The following is a 26,326-nucleotide window of genomic DNA, read 5'->3' as shown; positions in this document are numbered from 1 at the left end:
ACTCAGGGGAGACACTCCCACTCGCTGGCAGCCATGTCACGTCAGGAATCGACAGAGCAGAGAAGAAAAGCCTTGTTTCACAGATACAGCATGTTCCATACACACACACACACAGGCTGTGCTGCTGACACTTGGATGACCAAGTCGCCAGTGACAATACCGGTATGTCTGTCCGACTGTGAATGTTACAAGACCAACGGTTCCCACCAGTTTACGGTTCAGTGACATAAAGCTGGGCTAACATTTCCACTTGTTGATTTAATTCTGATCTCCTGTCAACTCCAAAAGTGCTGATGATCACAGCTGGGCGGTGACCATGAAGTGCCACTATTGCCATGGTTTTCACAACTTGAAAAAGCACACAATAGACAAATACTCCTAGCTCTACGCTGTTCAGAGGATGCTTATGTGTGACGTGTTCCATGAATGCACTTTTTTTTCTTCTCTCTGTGTACAAGCCTTGTAGTTTTCTCCTCATACATTCCTTATGTATTGATTATGCATGCAAAGTGCAGCTGTATCTTTTGAGTAAGCGGATGGCCACGCCTGTGTGTTTGTTTGTACAGTTTGTATCGGAAATTGAAATCGCAGCCCATTCCTTGCTAACCAGTGGACAGACGGTTTTGGGATTGGGTGGATTATATTAACTGTCACCAGGAAGCATAGACATGAGGAGACAGGAATAGAGAGTGAGAGACATGGGGAGAGAGAGAGAGAAAGAGAGTTTTTGTACAGCTTAAAATGCCGGGGGATTTCACTCATGAGGGGAGTTGAGCCAAGAACAGGAAGTATTGTCCCTCAAGAGGAAACTAAGTCACGTTACTGTAAAAAGCCGCCGACTCTGTGGCTTCTGTTGGGAAGGAATGCAAGCAGGTCTGGAGACAGACAGACAGACAGACATATTAACAGTATAGACTAGACTAGAGGATCAACCTCCAGTGCATGCACACAAGCTCTCTCTCCCTCCCTCCTTCCCTCTCTCACTTGCTCTCTCACTCGCCCACTTACTCAGTAACGTTTCATCCCCCTCTCCCTCTCTCTCTCTCTCTCTCTCTCCCTCTCACACACTCTCAGTTGCTGTGCTCTGACGGATGGGGATACACTGCCAAGGAGGACTTAGGAGCGAGGAGAGTGTGTTTCTTCTCTTCTCCGGTGTGTTTTCTTTTCTCTTCCGCCTGGCTTCCCTCACTAGCTGTTCCTTCTCAAACCCCGGGTCACGAGGATGAGGAGGATCTATTTGTGAGGAAGAGGCAAAGCAAAGCAACAGGGTGGCAGATTCAGCGAGAGGGAACAAGGAGATCTTGTCTTTTTCTACGGGCTGGAGCAAGGTTGGTACTACCGTAGTGAGGAAAGCTGCTTATCGTTAAAACAAACACTGCCTGCTGTGGTTATTGTTCTTTACTTTGTTATCTCGAACAAGGCATTCCCTACTAAAAGCATTTTTTTTATATGTGTGTGTGCTTTCCATCCCTCAGTGTCTATTAAGACTTGAAGTATATGTCCTCAATGAGCAGTTTTTCTTTCTTTTTTTAATTGTTAAAAAATTGTGAATTTTCTTTAAATTAAAAGTCCATTACATCCGTTACATTTGAGAGAGATTCTGCAGGTTGGTTACTGAAGTTTCTCTCTGGGTCAACACAACTGGGTCATTTTAGCCAAAGGTACACACAGTGGTACCTTTTTAAGTGGAGTGGCTCTTTTGGTGAGGTATAGCAGTGAGTGAGTGAGCTGCAGGAAAAGGAACAGCTCTCTCTCTCTCATCGGCGCCTCTCCTCAGCCGTCACTTTACACAGGAGGCAATTAGGCGAGATAGGCAGCCGCCTCCGACGCTGCAGGTAACTTGGAAACAGCCGTGTGGGAAGAGGAACCGTGGCACGTGATTGGGATTTAGGGGGCTGGGGGAAAGCAGGAGGAGAAAAGGAGATTCCCTTTGTTCATTCACACACAAGCCTGCTCCACCATGAAAAATCCCACTCTAGTCTGTGTGAAAAACTGGCCCTTAGGGCAGCAGTTGTTGTGAGATTTTATGATTTTTTCATGACAGTGGAACACTCTTCCAAGTGCATGCACAGTGAGCGCTTGTGCATAGTAAGTGTGGTTGTGTGATGTGTGTAGCTGCTGTGTGTTCATAGACGCACATGGATAATACTCCTAGGTCTCCTAGGTGAGGCCTCAATCTTCATTACCACAAGTGTAAGAAATAAGACTTCAAACTAGTCATGACAATGGAAGGATAGGAAAAATGTATGAAAACATAATGGCCTCCTTTGAAATATTGTGATACGCGGATGAACCATCTTTAGTGAATGGATGAGCAGTTGTGTAATTTATGCAACAAATGAGTCCCTAAGGACTCTGCCTTTTGTTCTGGCTGCATTTATTTACAGTATGTGATCGAACCATCCTCCTTGAAACCAATTAAGACCTATGCTGCACCCTGTATGTCATAAAGCTTTCTCACAGCAATTATTCAGCATGGACAAGGCAAGTGCGCCTGGTTACGCCATTACAACTGTATTAAAGAAAAGGGACCTGGAACATGGAGTATCAGGTTCTAAGTGTAAACAGGTGGACACACGTAGGACCATTATTCTGAGCTGTTTTGACACAAAAGGAGAGATATTGCACAAGCCTAATCCTTACTGTCCATTTGTTTCTGTGACAGGGTAGTGTTGGGCTACATTCAGCAGGATGTGTTTATAGAGAAAGAATTTGCTTTTAAAAATGATCAACTAGCAGCAGGTCCGTACGGTGACTGTCCTCGTGTTGTGTTTAGTCTGTGGACTGTGCATGTCTCTGTCACATATTCATCAGCATAGGAGTGACCGGACATAAGTGCGGTCAGGGCAGCTGGCTCTGGCCATCAGTCTTCTGGATTGGACTGTTTCCTGTGTCACCTTGTCACAGGCACAAACACACACACACACACACACACACACACACACACACACACACACACACACACACTACCTCACAGGGACAATTATATTGAGTCCATCACTGGCTTGCTGGCTTTCAGTACTAGGAGGAATTGCTGACATTGAGGCAGACGGTGTCAATGTCTGTTTTGTACACAACTCGCAATAACAGTATACACACTCACCAAGGCTTGTATGCAAAGGCAGAATAACACATATAACAGGCCTATAGTACACACTAACACACACATACACACGCCCACACTCCCGCCACGGGAGGTGGAGCAGGGAGAGGCGTCGTGACCGGTGTCTTGGCAGTAACCCTTTAGGTGAAACATTTTGAGTGAGGTGCATTTCAAATTCAGAGCAGATGATCAAACTGGTGTCGTAACTTCAGAGTAGCTGGCGGGCCCCAGATGCCGACAATCTTTTGGCCGAGGAAGAGTTTTTTTGGTGCCTGGATCTCAAACGTGAAAAAAAAATTGCAGGTGCCAAGCTGAAATGAATACAAGTGGGGCATCTTCCTCTCACGGACTGTGGTTCCTATCACGGTCCAGATGAAGCAGATAAAAAAAATAACTCAGAGCTACTGTATAATCCCCCGAGAGCGGCTTTCTCTGCTCAACTATCATCAGATAGAGAGGGTTATTTAAGAGCACACACTGAACCTTTGTTTCTCAGTGAGATTGAAATGTGGACACAGTTTATCACACACTCACAGAACACAAGGTTTGACCAGGATTTGAACCTTTTGTCATTGTACAACCCACTGTATATTTCTAGACTTCTCCAATGTAAAAGACAGGAAACTAAATTCCCTGATAAACACTGACAGCCTATTAAATATGTATGAGCCACAAGGATGAACATAAAACTACTGAAACCTTTTTTCCAAGTCTTACTCACATATGCAGAGCTACACAGCAGTTTCACTAAACATTTCACCATCGATTATTTTTTAACTCAGTAATAACTGTTATACAAACTTCATGCCTCCCACCCACTGGGAACACAAATAAATACATACTGTATTCAGAATTTGGAGCCATTAGTGAACATGAACAATTCTGGAAAGAATTAAGAGACTAATCCCAATGATCGGTGTCTCAGCTTTTTACTATTTATAGAAATGTGTTTGAGTAAAATGAAAACATTTTGTTGTTTTTTCTCTAATACTGACAATATTTCCCATATATTCCAAATAGAAATTTTGTCATTAAGAGCTTTTCCATTCGTTAATGTAGAGCTGCCAATTTGAGAAGAATTTTGAGTGGTCTCTTAATTGTTTTTCCAGAGCTAAAGGTCAGAATTACCGCAGAGGAGACTGAAAGTGAATGACACCAGTTGTGTGTTGACTCTGCTGTACCTCCTTATGGCCACAAGGGGCACACTACCTGGTTGGCACATTAGACTTTCACGGGTAAAATAAGAAACAATGTACAGGTAGACGGTGTGACATGATAAGTCCACAGAGAATTACTACTCCACCTAGTTCAGATTAACTCAAGGACAGCGTCTTGGTTTGGATCTTTACATGGTTAGCTCCAGGATTCAGAATATACTGTCAGTGTGAAATCCCTTTAAGACACTGAAATATTTCTTCTAATGTTGATTGTAGGCTTGAGAGTATTACCCCGTAGTTGTATTTTAAAATATAGATCTCATCTTCCGATAGAGTGTACTGCGTCCATTCACCCATGCACCCCTCAAAAAACAAACACACTGACTAAACAGTTTCCAAATGAGACCATACCTAATTAATCACACCGACAGAAGCAATGACAGGAAAAATAATCACTTTTCTCCAACCTCAATATTAACAGCAGTGTGTAGTCAGTCAGTGTGCACAGAAGGGACTTGTTTTCCGATCTGTGGTGCAGAAAAAGACATTCATTTTCATTTGTTCGTTCTGTCATTGTGACGTCTCTCTCCCTCTTTTTCACACCAGGTTGCTCGGCTTGGCTCTCTTTTGTGTGCGTGTGTGTGTGTGCGTGTGTGTGTGAGTGTGTTTGTGTACAGTCTGTGCCTGTTTTTTTTATGTTTGCACTTTAATTTGCATTGATCTCCACATGTTTATGTGCTTGTTGGAGAGAAGCAATTAAAGTGTGTACAGTATACATGTCTTTACAGCTGTGTGGCTAAGAATACAAATGTGTGTGTATACGTGTGTGTGTGTGTGTGTGTGTGCGTGCATGTCTATAGTTGTGTGTATCGAACTAGGAAGAGAGAAAAAGTAGAGAGAGAGACTGACAGAAGCAGGTTCCATGATGAAGGGTTGATGTTGCCTTTGATGCCGGCTTCCCCTCTGTATCAGATTCCCCTGAACAGATAATCTACCAGAGGCCTGTAGAGCCAATCTCTCTCCCTCCCTCCCTCCCTCCCTCACACACACACACACCTGTCTGTAGTCATCAGCTTTAAACGCTAGCTCTCCCTCCATGTGGCCACCGTGTACTTCAACACTGTAACTGTTAGATGCCAAAGGCAGAAAGCCAGTTATCACTTTGTGCCATTATACTGACTATGTCAATATCAGTAGCATGTCACGTGGTAGCTACCTCTGTGCATCCTGACCCTTTTGGGCAAACAGTAACACTTCTGCTCTCCACAGCCCCACACAAGCCAAACCACAAACACGGCAGCGTTTAAAAAAAAATTCTCTGCTTGTTTGCGGCTGATAATGCAGCCCACTTAATGTTTTCACTGTATCTGAATGTCAATATGTCGGGCTGCATTCATGTTCACCCTCCTCCGCAATCTGTATGACGCTTTGAGGTCTGCTACTGTGTTTTCTATTATTTTTTTAATGGTTTTTGGGGAGGAGGGCATTTCCTCCTTTGTGCAGCTACTGAAACGAGAGGCTTAAAGTATAATCAAATAACAAACAAGCTGTTGGAATTCAGACACAGTTTCACCCGCTGGCTGTTTAGAATATTAATGCATTATGTGATAAGTGTGTGTGTGTGTGTGTGTGTGTGTGTGTGTGTGTGTGTGTGTGTGTGTGTGTGTGTGTGTGTGTGTGTGTGTGTGTGTGTGTATATATATTTCTGGTCAACACAAAAGGCAAGAAATGGGACATCGATTCAGACTCCTTTGAGGTCTTGTGCTATTTGACTCCTCTGAAACAGTTAATCATGCATGAGTGATCATTCATCAGAGGGAAAACATTATTGACTGGGGAAATAAGAGGTCGGGCAAATATTTTCTAGAGTAGACCCATTATGCAAATGAGTATCTAATGCTGACATTCATTCCCATTCATAAATAACAAGCTATATATGTACATTGTAGATACTCCTTTAAATGTGGTAGTGTTAAAAACACTAGAAAGCTCTAGAAAAAAAACTTAATTAAGGGAGGAAGGCCCAGGGGTCTCTTTAAAAAGAGAAAGTGCTCAGAGAACCATAATATTGATGTATTGACATTTTAATCTTTATGCAAGATCCCGCTCTTTTCTCGTTGACCCCACTCTATTCTCATTATATCGGGTATGACAGTGTCTAACTTACGACCAGAGCATCTTTTTCACGTGGCCTCCATTTCTACTGGTGTTTAACCTCCACTTGACTCGTGCATAGATTAGTGTCACAGTATATGTGAGAAGTGTGAGTGGACACGTGTAATGCTTGACACGATGACACCATTACTTTTTATTGTCAAATCTCAATACATACCGTTATATAAATCACATCAGAGGAAAATGTTACTGTAAAGTGATTTCATGAATAGGATTGCAGAAAAAATGAGGGCCTGCTGCCAATAATGTATACTTTGTTTTTGTTGTCTAAAGTAAATAAAAATTGTATTACCATTATTTTAATATACAATACATATATATTAACAAATAAGATGTACCAAAAATGGCAAAACTAAAATGTAGTGGAATAAAATGTACAATGTTTTTAGGTGATTTCATCTGATGGCAGTAGACAAAACTGCGTAGAAAAAAAGACAAAAAAAAAAAGGCAACAATGTTTTCATCACAAGTTCAGCACATGAACACTGATTGTAAATCAATCTGCGGTGTCATTCTTTGAAACACAACTTTGAATAGTGAGTAAAAGGGCGAGAGAACACAAACACAACACTAGTAAAATCAGCAAAGAAAAACATTCCACCTCCAAATCCAAAGCAGAAAAAGACTAAATGAAAAATGTCTTCCCTCAACAACTTCCATATAAAGCCATACGTTGACTGTCGTCCCTTACTGAGGTGTTATAGGAAGAAAGCAGAGACGTGAGTGACAGGCGAGATGCACGAGGAGTGGGTGGATGGTTTAACGTTTGACGTCAGACACTGTGGACTGTTGATTACAAAGCCAGAGGTGCTGCAGAGCCTCTGTCACTTTGACTCAGCCCTGCGACAGACAGAAAAAGCTTTTATCACCAGATAGAACAAGCAAGGTGACGGCTTTAATGCATACTCAGTGTAAATGTTAAGTGGCAGGAGATAGCACTGCAGGGACAGCTGGGCACCCAACCTCTGGATTAGCATTTAAGATGCTTGCTTGATTCTTCTTGATCACTTGATTTAAAGTGAACAAAAAATATTTATTCTATTCTATTTATCTTTATATTTTTCCTAGTTGGATCATAAATTACAAACGTTTTTTAAGCATTGTAGTTATCTTTTGATATTCAGAAACAGTACATATGACTAAATAAGCCAATATCATGTTCCTCCATCATGTTCTCAAGCAAGTCGCTAACAATTATATGTCTCCTGTTTGGTGCCGAGCGGGTAGTGCACAACTAAACAATGACCTGAAACTCATTATGAAGCTCCGTTCAGACGAGGTAAGCTATAGATCCGGGTGTAATTTAAAATATTGATTACAGCCCCTTTGAGAATGTCAGTTCGATTTTGACACATGAGCCTCCTGCTCAAGTGGCTGAGAAAGCAGTTGAAAGCTTTTAAAAAAAACAAGGTTAGTTAACATTAACCTCTGTTATTCTACTTTTACGTATGCACATGTTCTGAAGGATTGGAAGGATAAGAGCCTTTTAAAATGTTCATAACACAAAGTTCATGTCTGTTTTTTGTTTTGTTTTCTACAAACGACAACATTTTACGGCTTTAAAATGCACATAAAATATATTGTCAGTCCATCATTACAGTTACAATAAGTACAGAATGTCACGGCTAATCTTTAGAGGGTTGCCGTCCTCTCTCGACAATGCACTATTTCTGTTCGGTCTTTTCCCTGCTGGTGGACTTCGTCGTTAAAAAAGAATACACAGTGAGATTAAAGAAAAAACAAGAATTTAGATAAAAGCTGTGTCCCTTTGGGGGATTAAACTTCAGTGTCTTGTGTCCGCTACTACATTTAACAATCCACATAACAGGCAGTGTTAAATCAACTGTTATGTATGTATGTGTCTGTACATTTGTGTATATTGCAGCAGACATATGTGCCGATATGCTGAAGGGAAATAATGTCTTATTTAAATGCTCTAATTTAATGTTTTGTACATGAACTTGCTTTATACGCGAGTCATTATGGCATAAAATCACAGGACTGTAATTTTTGATTCACCGTGTAATATAATGGCCCACTAAACATCTTCCCTCACATAATGCCTCATCATTTAAACGGAGACGATAATCATGTCCACGTATTATCAGTGAATAACAGCAGGTATCTCTGCTATTGTTCATTTTCACAATAAGAAAAATGTATTCCACGGTAACAGAAATCAGCTTAATGAAACATTTTATAAATGGAGACTTCACAGCATTTAGCACAACGTTATAATATTACAGCTTAAAGTTGAACTCACTGACTGGCGTTCGGGGAGCATTTCAGGACATTCTTATTATTGAAAGAAGATCCGCCAAACTTATGCAAACCAAGTTCACTCTCTCCGTGGGTCAAAACCGGGACAGCGTCTTTAATGAGGTGCAATCCCACCACTATGGCCAGTCAACCAACACGTCCAATAATTTTTTTCTGGAACAGCCAACAAACGGTTCCTTGCATTTTAAGGTGTTTTTCTAAGAGGCCGTATAAACCGGCTGCCAAAACACCATTAGCGCTTGGATGCGGAGAGCAGCGTGGAATATTATCCGTTCTCATCTGGACGTATTCCTGTCAGTACTACAGCGTGAGGTTGTCTGTCAGGGCTGCCCCCACGGTGAACTCTGGGAACCTTAAGGTGTATGAAAGCTCTCCAGGTCTCTGCAGTGTATCTTTCATAGCTATTTTGGGGCTAATGTGCATGGAGTTTGGTCTGGAGTGATAAACCTCTGACAAGGTTATCTTAGGCCTCACTCCTTCAGTCACTGTGGAGTAACATTCCTTTCTCCAGCATTGTCTCTATTGATATGTTCAGGCAGTATGGCTAACGTAATACCTGTAAAAGGAACAGGATCAGGGTTATATCTTGTAAAAATTATCATATTGTAGTCCTAAATTAAACTTCAGTTTCTCCATACAGTTTATTACAGGTCAAACAAGCTTTATATATCCTAATTGCAGCCCTTCGCATTTTGCAAATCGCATTGTTTCAATTGCATTTTTGATTTGAAATCGATGAATCGCTCAGCCCTTCCTCAGATTAGTGTTTTTACCATTTAAGGCTTGCTTGTTGTTGGTTTATTGGTATCAAATGCCGTGAGATAACTGTTGGATCACACACAACATTATGTTTAAAAGGCGCCAACTTTTGCTTTATTGTTGCCTCACAGCCATGGTGGCCTAGAGGATTAACTCATGCCAAAGAAAATCCAAAAAAAGAGTACCAAGCTGCTGTGTTTCAGCTGCAGTTTTGTCATACATTACTGTCCCATTTCATAATTTTTCTCTTTTTTCATTTATTTTTTTTAAATTCCCAGAAGGCTGTTTGTCTGCGGGTAGAAGCTATTTAAAAATCGAGGGTCAGGCGGATGATGATGACAGGAACATTTCGAATAGAAACCAACTGAGCCAAAAGCGGGGTGTTAAAGCAAATCCAAACAAACAATGCTGGCTTGTGTCTGGGAGACACTGTCGTTGTCTGTCTGCATCACAGACACAAAGCAGTCCACGAAATGTGTCTCCTAAAACAGCGGAGCCAACGCCAGTCCAGTTTTTCTGCCTGAATCACAGTCCCACTGCCACAGAAAGCTGTGTTTAAGTGCCAAAGCGCCTGAATGTAGCCTGCAGGCAGCTCTAACCTTGATGTGTCTGAAAGTGTTGGGAGCTGCGGTGGAATAAATGCTGAAAAGTCTTTCTGTGGCCATGAAAGTGACTTTACCGCAACAGCTGCATTAACAGTCAGACCTAACCAACACCCAATCCTTTGAGTCACTTCATCAAAGCAAACATAGTAGATGCTGCTCTGGGATAGCAAGCAATCTAACATCAAAAAGTTTGGCTGCAACTAGCTTGTTTTCATTATAAATTCATCGTTCAAGTACTTTTTTGTTTGCTATTATGCTTTCTAAAAATAATTGTTTTTATTTGTTTAGTCTAGAAAATAGCAGGAAATTGAATAGCAGTCTTAAGAGCTAAAGATATTCAGAAGCAACCCAAACAGATATAAAAATGGACCATGCTGTGAGATTGTTTTGTCAACTACTGTTTCCCAAGATGACGAATGAACATAGATTTCAACTTTAACATCAACGGGGGGAAAAGAGATCATCTGTGACCGTGGTTCCCATCCCCCTGTTGTGACCGCGTGTAACAGCATTTTTAAGTGAATGAAAATTTAAGTCAGAAAAATAAACCTAGCTTTGTGTCTTGCTTTATGTCCTTACAATGGACATTTACAGCAATGATCTTAAACAAAGCAAATCTTTACAACGTCTAAATTGTTTTTGCCACTAATGGACAAATCAGCTAAATGTTTCAGTGGCAGTCACCTTGTCAAAAAAAATTAACCAATTTATACATAACCTTAAAAGGTGATCCGTGGAACTTTCAGTTTGTTAATTCTTGCACTCCCTTTGGAAAAAAGCTGTAGTGTTTTTACTACGCCAGCTGTAGTTCATGCTGGGTGAGCTTACCCTATTAAACTTATATTAAAAAAAGCATTATTTGTGCTGATGGTCTCGTTTGCTGTTACATATCATTTATGATCATCAGAGGAAAAATTAGACTGTTCCAGAAATATTTTAAAGTTCCTCGTCGTAGCACATGTAAGTATCCAGTCTATTTCAAAGGCACATTTGGCATCAAGTGAAATGGGGCTCCAAAAATGTTAATTCCTCAGCAGACTTTGAGACCTTGATTGAATAAAGAATTGAACTTATTAGTATCCTGTAGCTGCCTCGTTAGCCGTCTCTCCCACGCTACACGCATATATTTACTGCCAAGACAAAATGACTGAAAAAACCATTGCCCTGTTACATTCTCATTTGGTCAAGAATAGACCTATTAGCAAGTGGATTGCACTGATCAATGGGGAGTTTTTATATGTTTCACCTGTTTACATGCTTTAACCATAACAACATATCACATTTCATTTCCCATCACTTCCATACTTCTGATATGAGCAGAAATATCAACTTAAAGTCTTACTACAGTAAACCATTTTGAACAATGTGATGATCTGTTTCCATTTGGTAGCTTCCTATAAAAAACAAGTTATTTTCATACGTAGATTTGTCAGACTAATACCTCTATTATTTTCCAATCTGCCTTTGTGATCCAAATTGATGATGGATGTTAGAGTGTGAGACAAAGTGAGGGAGCAGGCAGAATGGTTCCCCTCAAGCTGACAGCTCTCAGCAGGTCGAGACGCTACAAGCCTGCGGGCCGATGTGGGTTTGATTACAGCCTCTCTCTTATCTTCTGCTTGGGTTAGGCTAACAAACCCTTTCCAAGTTACATAACAGAAACAGACCACCCATGCAGCAAGGTGGCTGCACTGCACTGGCCTATAGTGTTGCTGTATTGGTCCAAACTTCTCCACAGCAAGCTCCATGGCAACCCTGCTTTGTATATGGCCCCTTTAACTGTATTCATTTCCTGAACACTACATTGAAGGTGCTAATTAGATGATACATTCATCCCCTTGTTCTTCTGTGATGTAAATGTCTCCCGAGCAACACCAAACCAGCGGACCAAAACACGCCGCTGCCTCCGGGCTTTATTTAGAGTATTTGATCCGGAAGACATTACTCAGCTGACTGATCGTATAAACCAAAGAAAGAACCCTTTGTTCATCAATCAAATGTATGTTGAGTTCTGCAGCACTGAGCTTTCATAGGTAGCACAGCACAAATGAATACACAATTATTATTACCGTGACAATGCTTCAGAGGTTTGCAATTAAATGATGCCTTTTCTCAATAGCAGAAAAAAGAGAAAAACAAAAGGCATTTGGCCGTGAGCTTTTAGGGGAATTAAATAGGTTGCATGAGTTATTTACTTAAATTTATTTATTTGTGTTCCTTAAACTGCTGGTGTATCTATAATGTTTAATGTCCGACAATATACTGTATATTTAAAATGTTTGAAGTGAAGAGTTTCCCTTTTATCTTGATTCACCTGGTTTTGTTATAAAATTGGAGTCATCTGAGAATTTTTGTAAAAAAGCTTTCAGGGCAATAAAACTCAATGTTTGTTGGATTGCCTTTCCTTCTTACAGCCTGTCCTTATTAAATACAACTCCAATTTAAATCAGCATCATGCAGCCCACCATTAAATTTAGTCAGAGCCTGAAGTTATAGCTGGCACGAGGGCTCTTAATAATCTTCACAGAATGCATGAATGATATAATAATAGTAAATAATAAAAACAAAAAACACATTTAATCAGTCAGATCACTGGAGACTACAGTTAATAATATTTTAATGATATACAGCAATTTCAATAGCTTTTTGACCTATATTCAACTTCCTTGGTGAATTCTCAACGCAAAGATGAACCTCCCTCTGTTCTGGTTTAGTTTCATAGAAGTTTCCTTGTGCATTGTCTCTATATGGAATGTTTTATCCACTAGATCAATAACATGGCCCCTACAAACCTTATTACTCTAAGTAGGTCAGGTCTTAAATAGTAAACAGTATCTTAGTCAGTGTCATTAAAAAAGCAGGTGTTTCAGCTTTACATTACAACAATCCCTGGCCAATTATACAGATTCTCAGGTGTGAAAAGAGAACCCAGGTATCGGATCAGCCCGCGTATGAGCCGATACTCTTAAGTTTAGACCTATTAGGAAAGAGATTATGTTTCAGCCTAGTGCATTCCTACTTGCTTGTATCCTACTTTTCACACAGTGCTCGCTCGAAGAAAGTTACAGGCCCAGCAGTGCCTAAGAGAAACACATAGAGAATGATTTAGATTATATTTTTATATTTTTCCTGTCAGACTGCCACTCTTAAGTCATTTGCAGTGGTGCTTGCTGGACACAATTCAGTCCTGTGCACCAGTAACCATCATTAGATCTCAGTCTCCCACGATGGGCTCACATCCTAAAGGAACACTGTTTGGCTTCTGAGTGCAGCTCTAATGTCATCAAAAGTGAATGAAACCCACTTTATCATGATGCCACTTAAAGGGAACATCAATTAGACAGAGGGCTCATTGCAGCTGCTGATCAGTATTTTGGATTGTAGCCCACTAGCAGACCCAGATATCAGATGCATTCACTTGCACACTTGAGGTGGGAGTCCCGTCTCTAAACTGTACTTCACTCCGGATGTTCGTGAACTGGTGTGTTTGAGGGTGATTGATAACTGACATTAGCATGGATTAAGCGCTGGCGTAGCAACAGGGAGTGTATTTGTCTTCTCCGAGGAAACAAAAATCTAATAACGAGGCACGGAGTGTGCATACATATCCGACCGCTATCATCCACAGGAGAAAAGAAAGGTTCATGTGAATCCTCATAATGAGAGGCCTAAACGGTTCAGTTATGCCGAGTGCTTACTTTCCTAACTAGAAAGCTTCTCGGATAAAAGACATGGCAGGCCCGTATTAATATATAATGACTTTTAGAAAGCATAATAACATGTCAAAGCCCTTCAAAGATAATGTTTCACAAACATTAGACTGCAAGTACAAGAATGTTCATTAGATATGCCCAGGATATCACACCGGGATATCTCCAAATAGCCCCCAAATCTCTCGCTGCACCTTCCATCGTCAAACCTCTGACATATTTGGGTCTCCTGCTGCGCTGTGAGGAAGACTGTGCTGTTGGGTTCACAGTGGTTGCCACAGTAATTGGTCATTTAATATTTCCTTCTTGTCTCAGGCACCAACGGTGAGCAACACTGTAGACAAATAAATGAGGTCCGTGTGCTTTATGCTATCCCAGGAGTCTGTTAATTTTTTACATATTTCCTCTCACGATGACAGCCATTACATTTACTCTGAGAGCGGTAACGCCGGGCTGTCATGGTCTTTATGTATATTTTAGTTTGATCTTGGTCATAAACAGCAAGTAGCTAGACTGTGTTGTATGCCTGTTCAGCTGGGCGGTATGTTCTATTTTCAGTTCCTAGGGAGCTATGGACTGTGTACTGTGCTGTGTTCTATGCTGTGTGTGCCAGTCTCCGTGCACGCCTGTGTATTTACACTACACGTTCTGCTTCACTACCATGAAGCTCATTACACAAACCTCTCACATTCACTTCATCTTTGCAAACTAACCCAGCACAGTGATGGAGTGAACTTTGCCCTTTTTTTAAAGCCCATACAGCACAGGAAGTAACGCGAAGTGACTCCATGTGAAAATACAAGAAGAAGAAATAATGTATGCATAAGCCTTGTCGAAGAAGGGAAGAGACGTGGGTTTTTATGGGGGGAGGGGGGGGGGGGTCGGGATGGATGAGAAAATGGGAATCCCTCGTCGTACTGCATATGTTGTCATCTGACAGAACACTGAAGCTCTCGCCAGGAGTAAAAATAAACATATAAAATGCCACTCTAACAAGCCACTAGGGGCCTCAGCCGCCTGGCTTTCAGCATGCCTGATGTAAAGTTATTTTTTAAAGACTTCAAAAGAAATAACATGCTTTGCTTTGCATACATACTCTGCCCATAGAAGCAGCTTGTATATTGGCTTGGTGATGTGCGACCTTCAGCCCTCGCTGTTTGGATTGCATAAGAAACATGGCGACAATCAGGAGCTGGAACAGGTTGAACAACAGTAACTCACACTGACAGCGAACGGGATTCTCCCAATTGTTTACAAAAGTTCAGTTTCTTTTAATTCATTTGTTGCATTTTACCGGGCACAATTTAAAAGGCACATATTTTTTCACCAATGCTTGACTTCCCATTAATGTGGCTTCATGCACCATATGTATAACCAGATAGGGGCTGGACAGTGTAAAGACAAATATTTATATCTATCGATAAGCCAGGTAAGCAAAGCCTACTTAAATCCTGTATTGGCAGCAGTAAGGTACTTTCAAATAGGGCTACAACAAGTGATTACTTTCACTACCGATAAGTTCTTGATTTGTTCTATAAAACTTAAGAAAAAGTTAAAAAGGTCATCACAATATCCTGACGAGCTGACTTCAATAAACGTCTTATATTTTCCCATTTTGTTTGACCAGTCTCTACAGTCCAAATCAGAAAGATATTCAATTAGCTATCTCCTATATACTCTACCTCGTAGCTAGTTCAGGTATTCAACACACCAGACAATGTGGCTACATTTGAGCAACCTGTAGAGATACAAAACTTTTTATTATGAAGCTCTTTGCTTACCACTTTATCAACACCTCCTCAAAGTATCATTTCAACATCAAAGGTAGCTGCTCTATATTAGTATGTACTACTTCTGATTTGGTGAAGACATAATGTGAAAGTTTTCACATGAAACAAAAAACCTTCCAGTCTCAACAAAAGATGATGAAATAATTTAAGCAAAAAGAAAAACAGTGGGTGGTGCCGTAACATTAAACGAGCGAACCGCTAGAGTTATCTTTTCCATCGATAGAAAAAGAAGAACACTGGTGGCCTTGTAAAACCTTGTTGTTGCTTTTTATATGCAGTTTCTATTCTGCTATCAGCTGCTGTCCGCTTCTCAATAATTCAGGACTTTGGAGTTTGTTGGTAATACTCTGTATGCTGCTGAAGAGAGGAATTTTTAACTTTCTGTGCACATACTTTGCAGCCAAAGCCCCTGGTCATATTGAGGTCCTTTCAAAGGCAGATTCTGGCACTTTGGTTTACCATGTATTTATGTCATGAATATGGGAGCAAATACAATTTTCAAACCATTCCGACATCCTACTTGGTATAAGATGTAAGCAGACAGCTAGCTTTGGTGTCTTCAATTTTATCACACCATCACTTTCATTTTTATCCATGTTTTCATCCTATGCTGAGTTGTGGCTGACACTGATAAGACCTTTCGAAAAGTCACCTTCAACTGCAAGGTGGTGCTCACATCAACTTTGTAAAGCAACGCCAAATGTAAATGATTCTTCAGTGACAGAGTTTGTAATACATTAACATTAACATCCCTGCTGGCTAATTCACAGATGGGGAGCGTTTATGTGCGAGTCCCACTGGTACTGTTTAAAGGATTACATTTCCCAAAGAACAGAAACAAGCCTAGCTAAGCAAAATTGTGCCGGCACCGCATTAATCTCACTTAGCATCAGTGAACGGATGGCTGTGATTCATCTGAACGCTAACTCTGTACTACTTTGATACCCAGTTGGAAGAAGGGAGTTCATGAACTCCCACAATGCATCATTTACAAGCAAACTGCTCTTCAGCAGTTCTGCAATCAAATCTCTGCACACTGCGCTGAAAGAGCAAGTGCTGTGTAATTCTTTACATATTTGGTCAATAGAAGACTTTCTCAAAGAACAACATGCTTTTAGTGCACATGTAGCAATTCTCTTTTCTACAAAGAATAGTTGTATAATTAAATATCTGCTGGCTTAGATGCTGTAAATACTAATGGAAAAACTGATCAATTAGACAGATTAGACTCTTTTGTGTATTTTGCTGATATAATGCATCAGTAAACTGTGTGCTTATAGAGAAGTGCAGGCAAAAGCCAAAGTTAGTGTACAATGAGGGCTGCCTCTAATCCTAATACTTATTTTATGGTTCCATAACTTTGTAATAACAAAAATTAGGTATCCTGGAAATGACTAAGTAAATCAGTACTAAATAAATGTTTAAATCAAATCCAATTAATAGTATATAATCATTCATTTATTATTGTAAACTTTATTCTATATATTTTGATTTGTATGCTTGCTTGATGACACATTTGACATGTTTGCATGTTCAGCTGACCTGCTGTGGATAAGCAGTTGTCTCTCTTTTTCCCATAAAGTGAAAGCCAAATAACATTTCAGCTCAATGGCGTATGATTACTTAGATTTGAAGTATAATTTACTGACATGCATACTGTAGATTAAATGTGTTCCAAACATTTGAAATGAGTGCAACTATTTATCTGGTTAAAAGCACAACATCTGTTGTCACTAGGGGATTTTTTCCAAGAATGGAACAAATTTGAGGCCCAATGTTGCCTGAGTGGCAATTTCCATTCAAATTAATCTCCACGTCTTCCTATAATGTAAATCTTAAAGACAGATTTGGGAAGGCATCATGGGTGTCCACTGCCAGACAAGCTGTCCACGCAGTACGGTGGAACCTCCACAAATCCAAATCTAATAGCTTAATCTTTTGTTCCCCCCTCTCTCTCTCTCTCTCTCTCTCTCTCTCTCTCTCTCTCTCTCTCTCTCTCTCTCTCTCTCTCTCTCTCTCTCTCTCTCTCTCTCTCTCTCTCTCTCTCTCTCTCTCTGGTTGTCGTGTTCCCTTCAGGAGTCCTGACTCCCGGCAGCAGCCATGTGAGAGGAGCTGTCAACAAGCAGAGGATGCCCACATCCAGTTAGAGCACAACATCAGCCCTCCCTCCCTCCCCACATTCCCTCCTTCCCTCCCTCCTGCTCCCTCCCTTCTTCCCACATGAGGACGAGAAGATGACTATCACCAGCCGGCAGTCCTTCAATGTCCTGACGGTCATCTTCCTCCTGCTGTCCACCGCAGGTCTGTCAAGTTTACTCTTTTACTGATCAGTGACTCAGCCTGTGGGGCCCTCAAGATAAAAAAAAAAAATCTTATAACCTCCAGAAGCTCATATATGAGTTTTAATGCTGTGTGGATTAGTTTCTCCAAACGTTGGATGTTACAGAATGTTGGTCTTGGTCGTTTAGTGACAGAGCCACTAGTGCCATATAAACTAAGTACAGGAGGAAACGGCCCCAAGAGACACCATTTTATGGAAAGATATTGAAAAGGAAAGTGCATTCAGCAGGAAAGGCTGTGAACACTAGGGTGCTCTCAAAATGAGGCCATGGAGCATTAAACTGTGAAGAGAGCCCATAACAGTACATAAAAAGGTACACAGAGAAGGATCCAGCCAACACATATCTCTGTGATATGGAATATACATTATTCACATGGGAAAAAGATGCCAACTCAAGTTATAACATGGCAAACGAAGGAAGAGGAGGATGAAGTGTTGGAGGGAGAAATCTGTACAACAGCTGGCAGGAGCCTGTAGCCAGTTGGAATGAACAGTAAACCCATAATAATCACACAGAGTGGGAGTGTGAATGATTTTAATCATCACCTCATTCAAGAGCAACTTAACATTTGAACTTGCACAAAAATGCATTCAAAGGCCTTCAGAGGTACGGTGTAATACCCTTTTCCACCATTTTTGAAGGTCAGGTAAAAATAACTTTCCACACCAGAAATTAAATTGCATTTTTTATAATTTTCTATACTTTTTCGATGTTTGAAAATAGTGAAAATCACAATTAAAGTGTCATTATCTAGTTGGTTTAGTCTTAAAAACCAAGATAAATTCATATTACAAGGATATAATAAAGGGAAAAATAGCAAATGCTCACACCCTAAGCTAGAGCCAGCAAATGTTAGGCATTTTTCCTTGTTAAATTAATTACTGTTATTCCATTAATAATTTAGTGGCATGCGTATAGTATAGTGCTGCTTACATCATACATACATCATACCTAGCTTAATGTCATTGCAAGGCTTATATTACGTAAACTTGTGTTTGCTTGCAGAATGAAATGCAGTTACCACAAAGAAAACGTTTCTCCTCTATCTCGAACAGAAGACAAAAAGCTGTGGGTGTGGTCGGAGTCATAGATAAATGAATGAATATGATGAGTAATCCCTGACTGAAGTTGTTTGTTGTTGGGGGAATGGGAGAGAGCCATGGCAGTGTCCAGCCCCCGGGTTGTGATGTACTGTACTGCAAGAGCCAAGCTGTTAACTATAATCCTTAATTTGAAGAGGTGTTAATGAAATTAGGCAGGTGGGTGTGTTTACAGCTTGATGGTTTCCAGGAGCAGCTGTTGCTCATTTGAGAAACCAGAGACTTTCCCTTTCCAAATCTCTCAATCTTGCATCGTTAGAGGATTTTCTTCACCATTACCGATGTCGAGGGCATCTGTTTAGTTATTCCTAGTTCATGTGTCTACGGTACAACTGCTGACATCTCTTTTACCTGCAAATATTTATGGGATATAAAGAGCTTGTACGGTCCATGCAAAGGTCAAATGCAGACTTTTCTCTCATAAGCCACACTTGACTTTAATCGTACTGTGTCCCTCAGAAAGGCTTCATATTGCCTCTTCTGCTAAAATTAAGCTTGTTAAAGGGACAACGGCTGGCCACACCAAGCTCATTATAACCTGAAAGAGCTCTCACTTCTTTTCTTTTGATTTGTCTCCATGTGAGATAACTGAAAGACTTCTATCACCCCACAGGATAAGTGGACCTTGAACTGAATCACAGCAACCACACTTTCAACACACTGCCAGATAATTTTTCTTAGGCCTTACCGATAAAAAGGAAACTCCAAGACAAAGACAGGATCGACTACAATATAACTGACTGCGCACTTCACATGAACCGGCGTTGTTTAATTTATGCTTATAGGATGAGAATCGAGCAAAAATAAATCGAAGAGGCTCATTTTTCCCAGGATGACATACATAAATAGAGCCAGATTGATAAATTGGCATGGCCCTGTCAACATATCCGCAAATCAGAAACAGGAAATTGCAGTGAAGAAAATGCCAAAGATATGTATTTTTGCTACTCTAAAAACAGTCTGTCCATCAAGGAGAGCAAGCGAGTTTATTTTTCAACTGTAAAATGTCTCCCTAGGTAAATATATTGATCAAAATGTTAGGATATTCGATGCTTTAGTCACTTAATGTTCTTGTTTTAAATTGGGTGTTGTTTATGTTTAATGGTTTAACATTGACGCAATGAGATGTAGTCCTTCTCATTGTGATTTATGGCATATTTATTGTAATAGGTCTAACGTTTATCTGTAACTCACTGTAGGTGTTGCCTACTTTGGCCAGGTGTTGTGTTGTGGCTTCAAGCCTGTTCATACCTGCTGTGAGCGAGTAAATATGTGTATATGAAGACAAATTTGTGGCAGGTTGAAAGTATAAAGTTTCTTTTGTGCAGTTTCTATATCATTTATATGCAGTGTACTGGGTCTAACTCCAGGGAAACTGCAACATTGATTCTAGATCTTATTAGGTGGAATAGACAATGAAAGGATGCTAAGAAGCTGAAACTGATTGGTTATGATGGTGTTGAACAAGTGGGGGTGTCCTGTGGTGCATTGTGATGTGCGTTCACCCCATAAACTGACACTTCATATATCTGGTTCACGTCTTTGGCAGATTGGTAATTTGATATTATCAGATGGGAGTCTTTGCTGCTGCTGAAGTAGATCACTGTGATTTCATTTTCAAGGCAAAAGTTTATAGGTTACCATATTCTATTACAAAATAAATGACAGCAGAGTTATCTTCCCCTGAAGGAACTTGAATGCACAGCTACAGATTAATGCAAATAAGGCAAGGCAAGGAATACGAGTACTGTATGCACCAAATAGCTTGCATTGCTCTATGATAAACTCTGTCTTCCTGAATAAATCCAGCTTCCAAAGAGAGGTTGGAGTGTTTTTTTAAGGGTCACGTAAGCTTTGATGAGCAGGTAAAATGATTAGTGCAGCCCTGGCTCGTTCATTTCAGTTTATGAAGTAAAAGCCTATGGAGGAAAATAATCTAAACGTACTATATGCATTCCAATATCGACCAGCATTTCTGGTGTTTCCAACCAAATGCACGGACGCTTTTATGTTTTGCATAATGACCTAATACATTATATGCACTAGACTTTTGTGTTATTGTGTTCCTTCAAAAATAAAGGTGAAAGAGCTTAAGGGCTTGTATCCGTAATGTGATGTCAGCTGTGTTTTGTTCTGCCCTTTGTTCATTGGTCTGCACCATGACTATTGCTCACACTCTCTCCATTCATGTCTTCTGTGGGGCTTCCAAAGAAAAACAAAAAGCATTCAGTACTTTGTTTTTCTGGTTTGGCTCCTGAAGGTTGAAGTGTGTTTCCTCAACAGCTGTTTCCAGTCATTAATGCTGCTAAAGGGCTGTTGTGGCTGTTATCGTTTAGAATAAGGGGAGACAAACACAAAACGCATCAAAGGTTGTGAGTCACATTTCTACTCGAGTGTTTTGTTTTGTCTCCTGCGCTACCAAAATACCTCCTTCTCCTGACAGTTTCTGAGTGAATAATGTAACATCTGACATCATGTTGGTCTTCTGCAGCCCGCTCAGCTCATTACCGGGTGTGTGAACCCTACTCCGACCACAAGGGGCGCTACCACTTTGGCTTCCACTGCCCGCGCCTATCAGACAACAAGACCTACATGTTCTGCTGCCACCACAACAACACAGCCTTCAAATACTGCTGCAACGAGACAGAGTTCCAGATGGTCATGCAGATCAACATCACCACCACCTCAGATGGTTATGCACACAAGTGAGTAAAACAAAACAAAAAAATAACACAAAATGTATTTATCTATTTAACTATTTCCATAAGTCCTGCATCGTCACATTTTAGAGACTGAAACCGTAGGGTTTTTTCCACAATGTGTGCCCCAAAAATCTTTGCCTGTAATTGATTATTATTTGTATTTAAAAAGAAAATGTTTACTTATCCTGTCAGCATACATTGATGCAAGATTTAGAGAGGTTATTTACATCTATGCTTTTAGGTTTAAGGAATAATGAACCAAAATGCAAATAATTGTATCATTGGGCACATGGTGGCACTTTCCACGTCAAAAGCTAATTAATTCTTCTTTTGGCTATGATGGAACTTTCCACCAAATAACATCAAAATCTGTTTTATGTTTTCTGAGATATCCTGCAAAATACAAAAACAAAAAGTTGCAAATACAACCTTCTTGGGGCTTGGTAGAAGTAATTAAGGCAAAAATGAATCTTAAATAGTGTTTTTGGGAGCAGCAATGGTGGAACAAACTGTTTCATAGATGACATTTCCTCAGATCAGATAAAAACAGATGGTTATAGTCTGCTTGCTCACTAACGTTTCGCTCCCTAGACAGTGTCGCACTCATCGACACCATTTGCCTCTATAGCTCAGGAGGCTTCTTTACAGAGGCGTTTAAAACGAGCACTGGGACGAGTGGATGCTGAAGGCAGTTGTTGTGTTGTGTATGTGACACCTCCACATGATAGCTCACACAGACAGGTGTTAAGTGATGGCTATTATAATCTCCTATCATACAGATATCCATCCAAGAAATGTTCTATTATAATTGGATTCAACTGCACCACAAATGGCAAGATATGACAGTGTATTCGCACATGGGACACATACACCTGGAGACACATTTATTTGTTGCAGGATAAGCAGAGTGAAGGATGCCAACTAAAAAAATAAAAGAGTTTCTGATTCTGTGGGGATTTGAAGTGGGAGGTTTGTGTGACAAAAAACCTAAGCTTTGTGTGTACCAATGCCCTCCCAGCATGCCCCTGTCTCTGACGGTTCATTCATGCTGCCTTGCAGTGAGTCGTGATATTTCATTTTAGTGTCAGATGGCCTTTTGGGCCACTCTTTCATCCCGGCTCACTGGCCGATTGGACCACGGGGGTTATTATTTACCACTGCTGAAGTCAGTTAAACACGCCATATATTTTTTCTTCGCTGTGCTCACATATTGCACGGTGAAAATGGTGTTTTATAGTTTACGATTCACTGCAGTCCGAAAGTAAAACTAAAGTCGTTTGTCCTCTGAGGGTTTCACCAGGAGCATGTACAGTAACTCTCCATAGAGGGCACATTCTTTATGAAAGTGTCAGGCAAAGCTTCACCGTTTTGACAGATAATCAATTGCATCTCCTCCCTGCTCTGAAGAAGCATGTATTAAATATTGAGTAAAATTTGTGTAAATAATTTGTGTTAGCTGTGTGGTCTTAATCGATTCCTTCAAGGACTGTGCACATGTTCTTGTTTACTTACCCCCAGGTTGACATGTAAACTCCCCCCCAACACACACACACACACACACACACACACACACACACACACACACACACACACACACACACACACACACACACACACACACACACACACACACACACACCCACCACCACCACCACCACCACCACCATCAATTACCTTATAGACAATGTACATACTTAATTATAGGTAAATGTAAATTATTCAGAGTTGAGGAAAGGGGAATGCAGTAAAGGCTATACTCATATTTGAGTTCAGTAGTGGCATTTGCCTGAGTCAGTGCTCATTGGAGCAGCTCAGATGTTCATTTTAAAGCCATTTATTCAGATAAACATGAAGGCCACGTTCAGACAGAAGTGGATTCCCTTGATAAACTGAACTAGAAGGTCTTGAAATCACCTTTTTTATAAGAGCTGCAGTCAAAGCAGTAAAATAAATTGCAAAGTGTGTCGAAATGACAGAAAAGATGGGTTTCCCTCTAAATAAATCTGTTTAATCGCCATCTCTGTTCTCTCAGAGCCAGAATAATACTTTTCATTCTGTCTAATCGAAGCATCCTAATGGGACTTCATCAATTTCAATTTGTGTCACATTTCCCATCTCAGTGAAACAAAAAACCTCACATCCAGATATTTAGTATCCCTCACACTTCTCGGGAAGCTATTTCTGCACATTTACCTGGCTGTACTTTATGGATGGATGTGGGTGCACTAAAAGCTCAAATATTACCCACATAAATCCAGCTGGATGACGTAATACATGAAGAAGATTTATGAGAGTTTAAAACTAGGAGTTTTTCAGAGGAGCAAATACAGGATGCATGAAAAAGGCTGTTGTGTTCATAAAATGTTTTTACAATTTAAACCTCCTAGGAACTTTAAATTTTTATGATACAGTCTTATTTTTCCATTGATGATCATACATGCCCTATAGCAGCAAAAAAGACCATCAGTGAAAACGCTATTTTAATATAGTTATTTATAATCCCTTTGCACAGGTCCAATTTCCTAGGAACTTACACAAAACGATTTACGGCAGGAATGCTAGAACATCCTCTTTTTCCCGAACTGAACTAAATCAAAGTTTAATTTGCCTCACCAATAACATATTAACATCATTCATTTTAAATACTCACATATAAATACATCACCTCATTGCGATGCATCTGCGGTCTCTCTTTCACTTGCTTCCTTGAAAAATGCACATGCTTTTGTCCAAAGGTGCCGCCTTAAACAACAGCAAAAAGAAAGCTCCTCGTAGCTATTTAAGAAGCAGTATTTAAATAGCAAATGGAACAGATGGAGTTTTTATATTTATTTATTTATTTAACTAGTTTTTATCTAGGGGGGATTTGGTGAACGTCTTGGTCCTGCCACACGAACAACAAACATTCAAACTTGGCAGCTCCCTCATAGCTTTTGGGATTTAAGGGCCCCAGTTGAAGCTCTGTATAGATTAGGTTTTGATAATACTCCCGGTCTGTCTTTCTCCCACAGTAATTATACAGCGCTGGTTGGCGTGTGGATCTATGGCTTCTTCGTCATGGTGCTGCTGGCGCTGGACTTCCTCTACTACTCGGCCATTAACTATGAGCTGTGCCGGGTCTACCTGGAGAAGTGGGGCCTGGGCGGACGCTGGCTGAAGAAGGCTCGCAGTCAGTGGCACAGGTCCATGCCGGAGGAGAGCGAAGCCCAGGCTGCTCCACCCACCGTCCCCAGCCACTACCAGCCCAGACACAGCCTCCGAGGGGAGAGCCACAGCCCAACACTCCTGCCCTACAACACATCCACCGCATGGTGAGTCACTGTTGGTCGTGTGGACACTTTAAAAAAAAAAAATTATATAATATTGTGTGTTCTGTTATTGTGACTATTTATGTTTTCTTGACTGTGCAGCACTTTGGCTCAACTCTGTTGTTTAAAAATGTGCTTCCTAAATAAAGTTGGATTGAATTGAATTGGATTGGATTAGATTGGATTGGATTGGACAGACAACATGAGCTTTGGCACGCTGTGTCTGATGTAGAGCTGCAAGAATCAGCAAATAGTGAGCTAATATTTGAGTTGCACGTCTCCTGGGTAACCACAGCTGGTGTCGCCATAGGAGAGTTGGCGGTGTGTGCATATGACAATTTGTACATAACAAACAGGTAGTCGGACAGGACTGTTGGTATTTGTTACTTTAAGAAGCCTAAAACTACACTTTTTTTCTCGGAGGGCTTTCCAAACTGAACAACATAAGAAACCCTCTAACCTAAGACCATGAGCCCCTCTTCCATGATCGTCAAGATATGCAATAACTGGCATGTGTGAGTAGACAGAAGTAGAAGTACAATATGTACAACCAGAATTACAAAATCTTGTACATGAGGTATATCTATTAAGTACATATTCAGACTAAAACGTTTCAGAACAAAAATATAACTTATACATGTGTAGCCTTTGCCCCATTGCTTATTACCATAGGCCTACTGCAAAGCCACTTAAGTATAGCTTGACAATAGCCACTCCAGTTACCCAAAACAATGTTGGTGTTTTGTTTTCTGAATTCTGCCTAATTAACCAAAGCAAGCAGCAAGACAAAACATAATAAGCCTGTGCTGAGTGACTATTACAAAGTTAGATTTGTTCTGCTCTGATTATCATATTACAGTCTGAAGAGACACTTGTGGTTTCGAAAAAGCCATGAGTATAACAAAGGCTTAGAAAGAAATTCATGAGTCCTTTTCAATGATGTTCTTTTTCTACATTTCATTCTTAACACAGTGTCTCTCCTTGTCTCATGTTCTTGTGCGTCTGCTTTTCTATTCACTAGTTTGGTTATATTATCACATACAGAGAAACATGGCAGGGAGACAGCGTCTAGCAGAACAAATAAGAGCATTTCTAGCATACTTTTCTCCAAGCCAACAGGGAGGAAGCTCAAACATCAGGCTCCACGTTTACTTGAATTCCTTATTAAGAGTGCAGTACGGACACAAAGACACACACACACACACACACACACACACACACACACACACACACACACCAATGATAATGGTAACTTTGTTCTTTTCAAAATTATAGCAACTCACTCGTAAAGAATT

General features: G+C 40.4%; 1 protein-coding gene across 2 annotated transcripts in view; it reads left to right on the top strand.

The window, feature by feature from the left end:
* Positions 1 to 1,116: 1,116 nt before the first annotated feature.
* Positions 1,117 to 26,326, top strand: part of shisal1b (shisa like 1b) — a gene marked incomplete at its 3' end in the record, with an annotated part of 33,265 nt that continues 8,055 nt past the window's right edge. Inside the window, exons 1-4 of one of the 2 annotated variants that reach the window (XM_080027827.1) lie at positions 1,117 to 1,328; positions 17,656 to 17,880; positions 21,513 to 21,726; positions 24,735 to 25,034. In XM_080027827.1, coding sequence (XP_079883953.1) covers positions 17,814 to 17,880; positions 21,513 to 21,726; positions 24,735 to 25,034 — 581 coding nt within the window. In that variant the 5' untranslated portion in view covers positions 1,117 to 1,328; positions 17,656 to 17,813. Of the gene's footprint in view, positions 1,329 to 17,655; positions 17,881 to 21,512; positions 21,727 to 24,734; positions 25,039 to 26,326 lie in introns of those variants that run through there. The other variant, XM_080027826.1, reaches the window with a different exon arrangement.

The sequence above is a fragment of the Ammodytes marinus genome (assembly GCF_949987685.1).
Source record: "Ammodytes marinus genome assembly, chromosome: 5".
NCBI classification, from domain to species: domain Eukaryota; kingdom Metazoa; phylum Chordata; class Actinopteri; order Uranoscopiformes; family Ammodytidae; genus Ammodytes; species Ammodytes marinus.
This window is presented reverse-complemented; position numbering and strand designations above follow the sequence as displayed.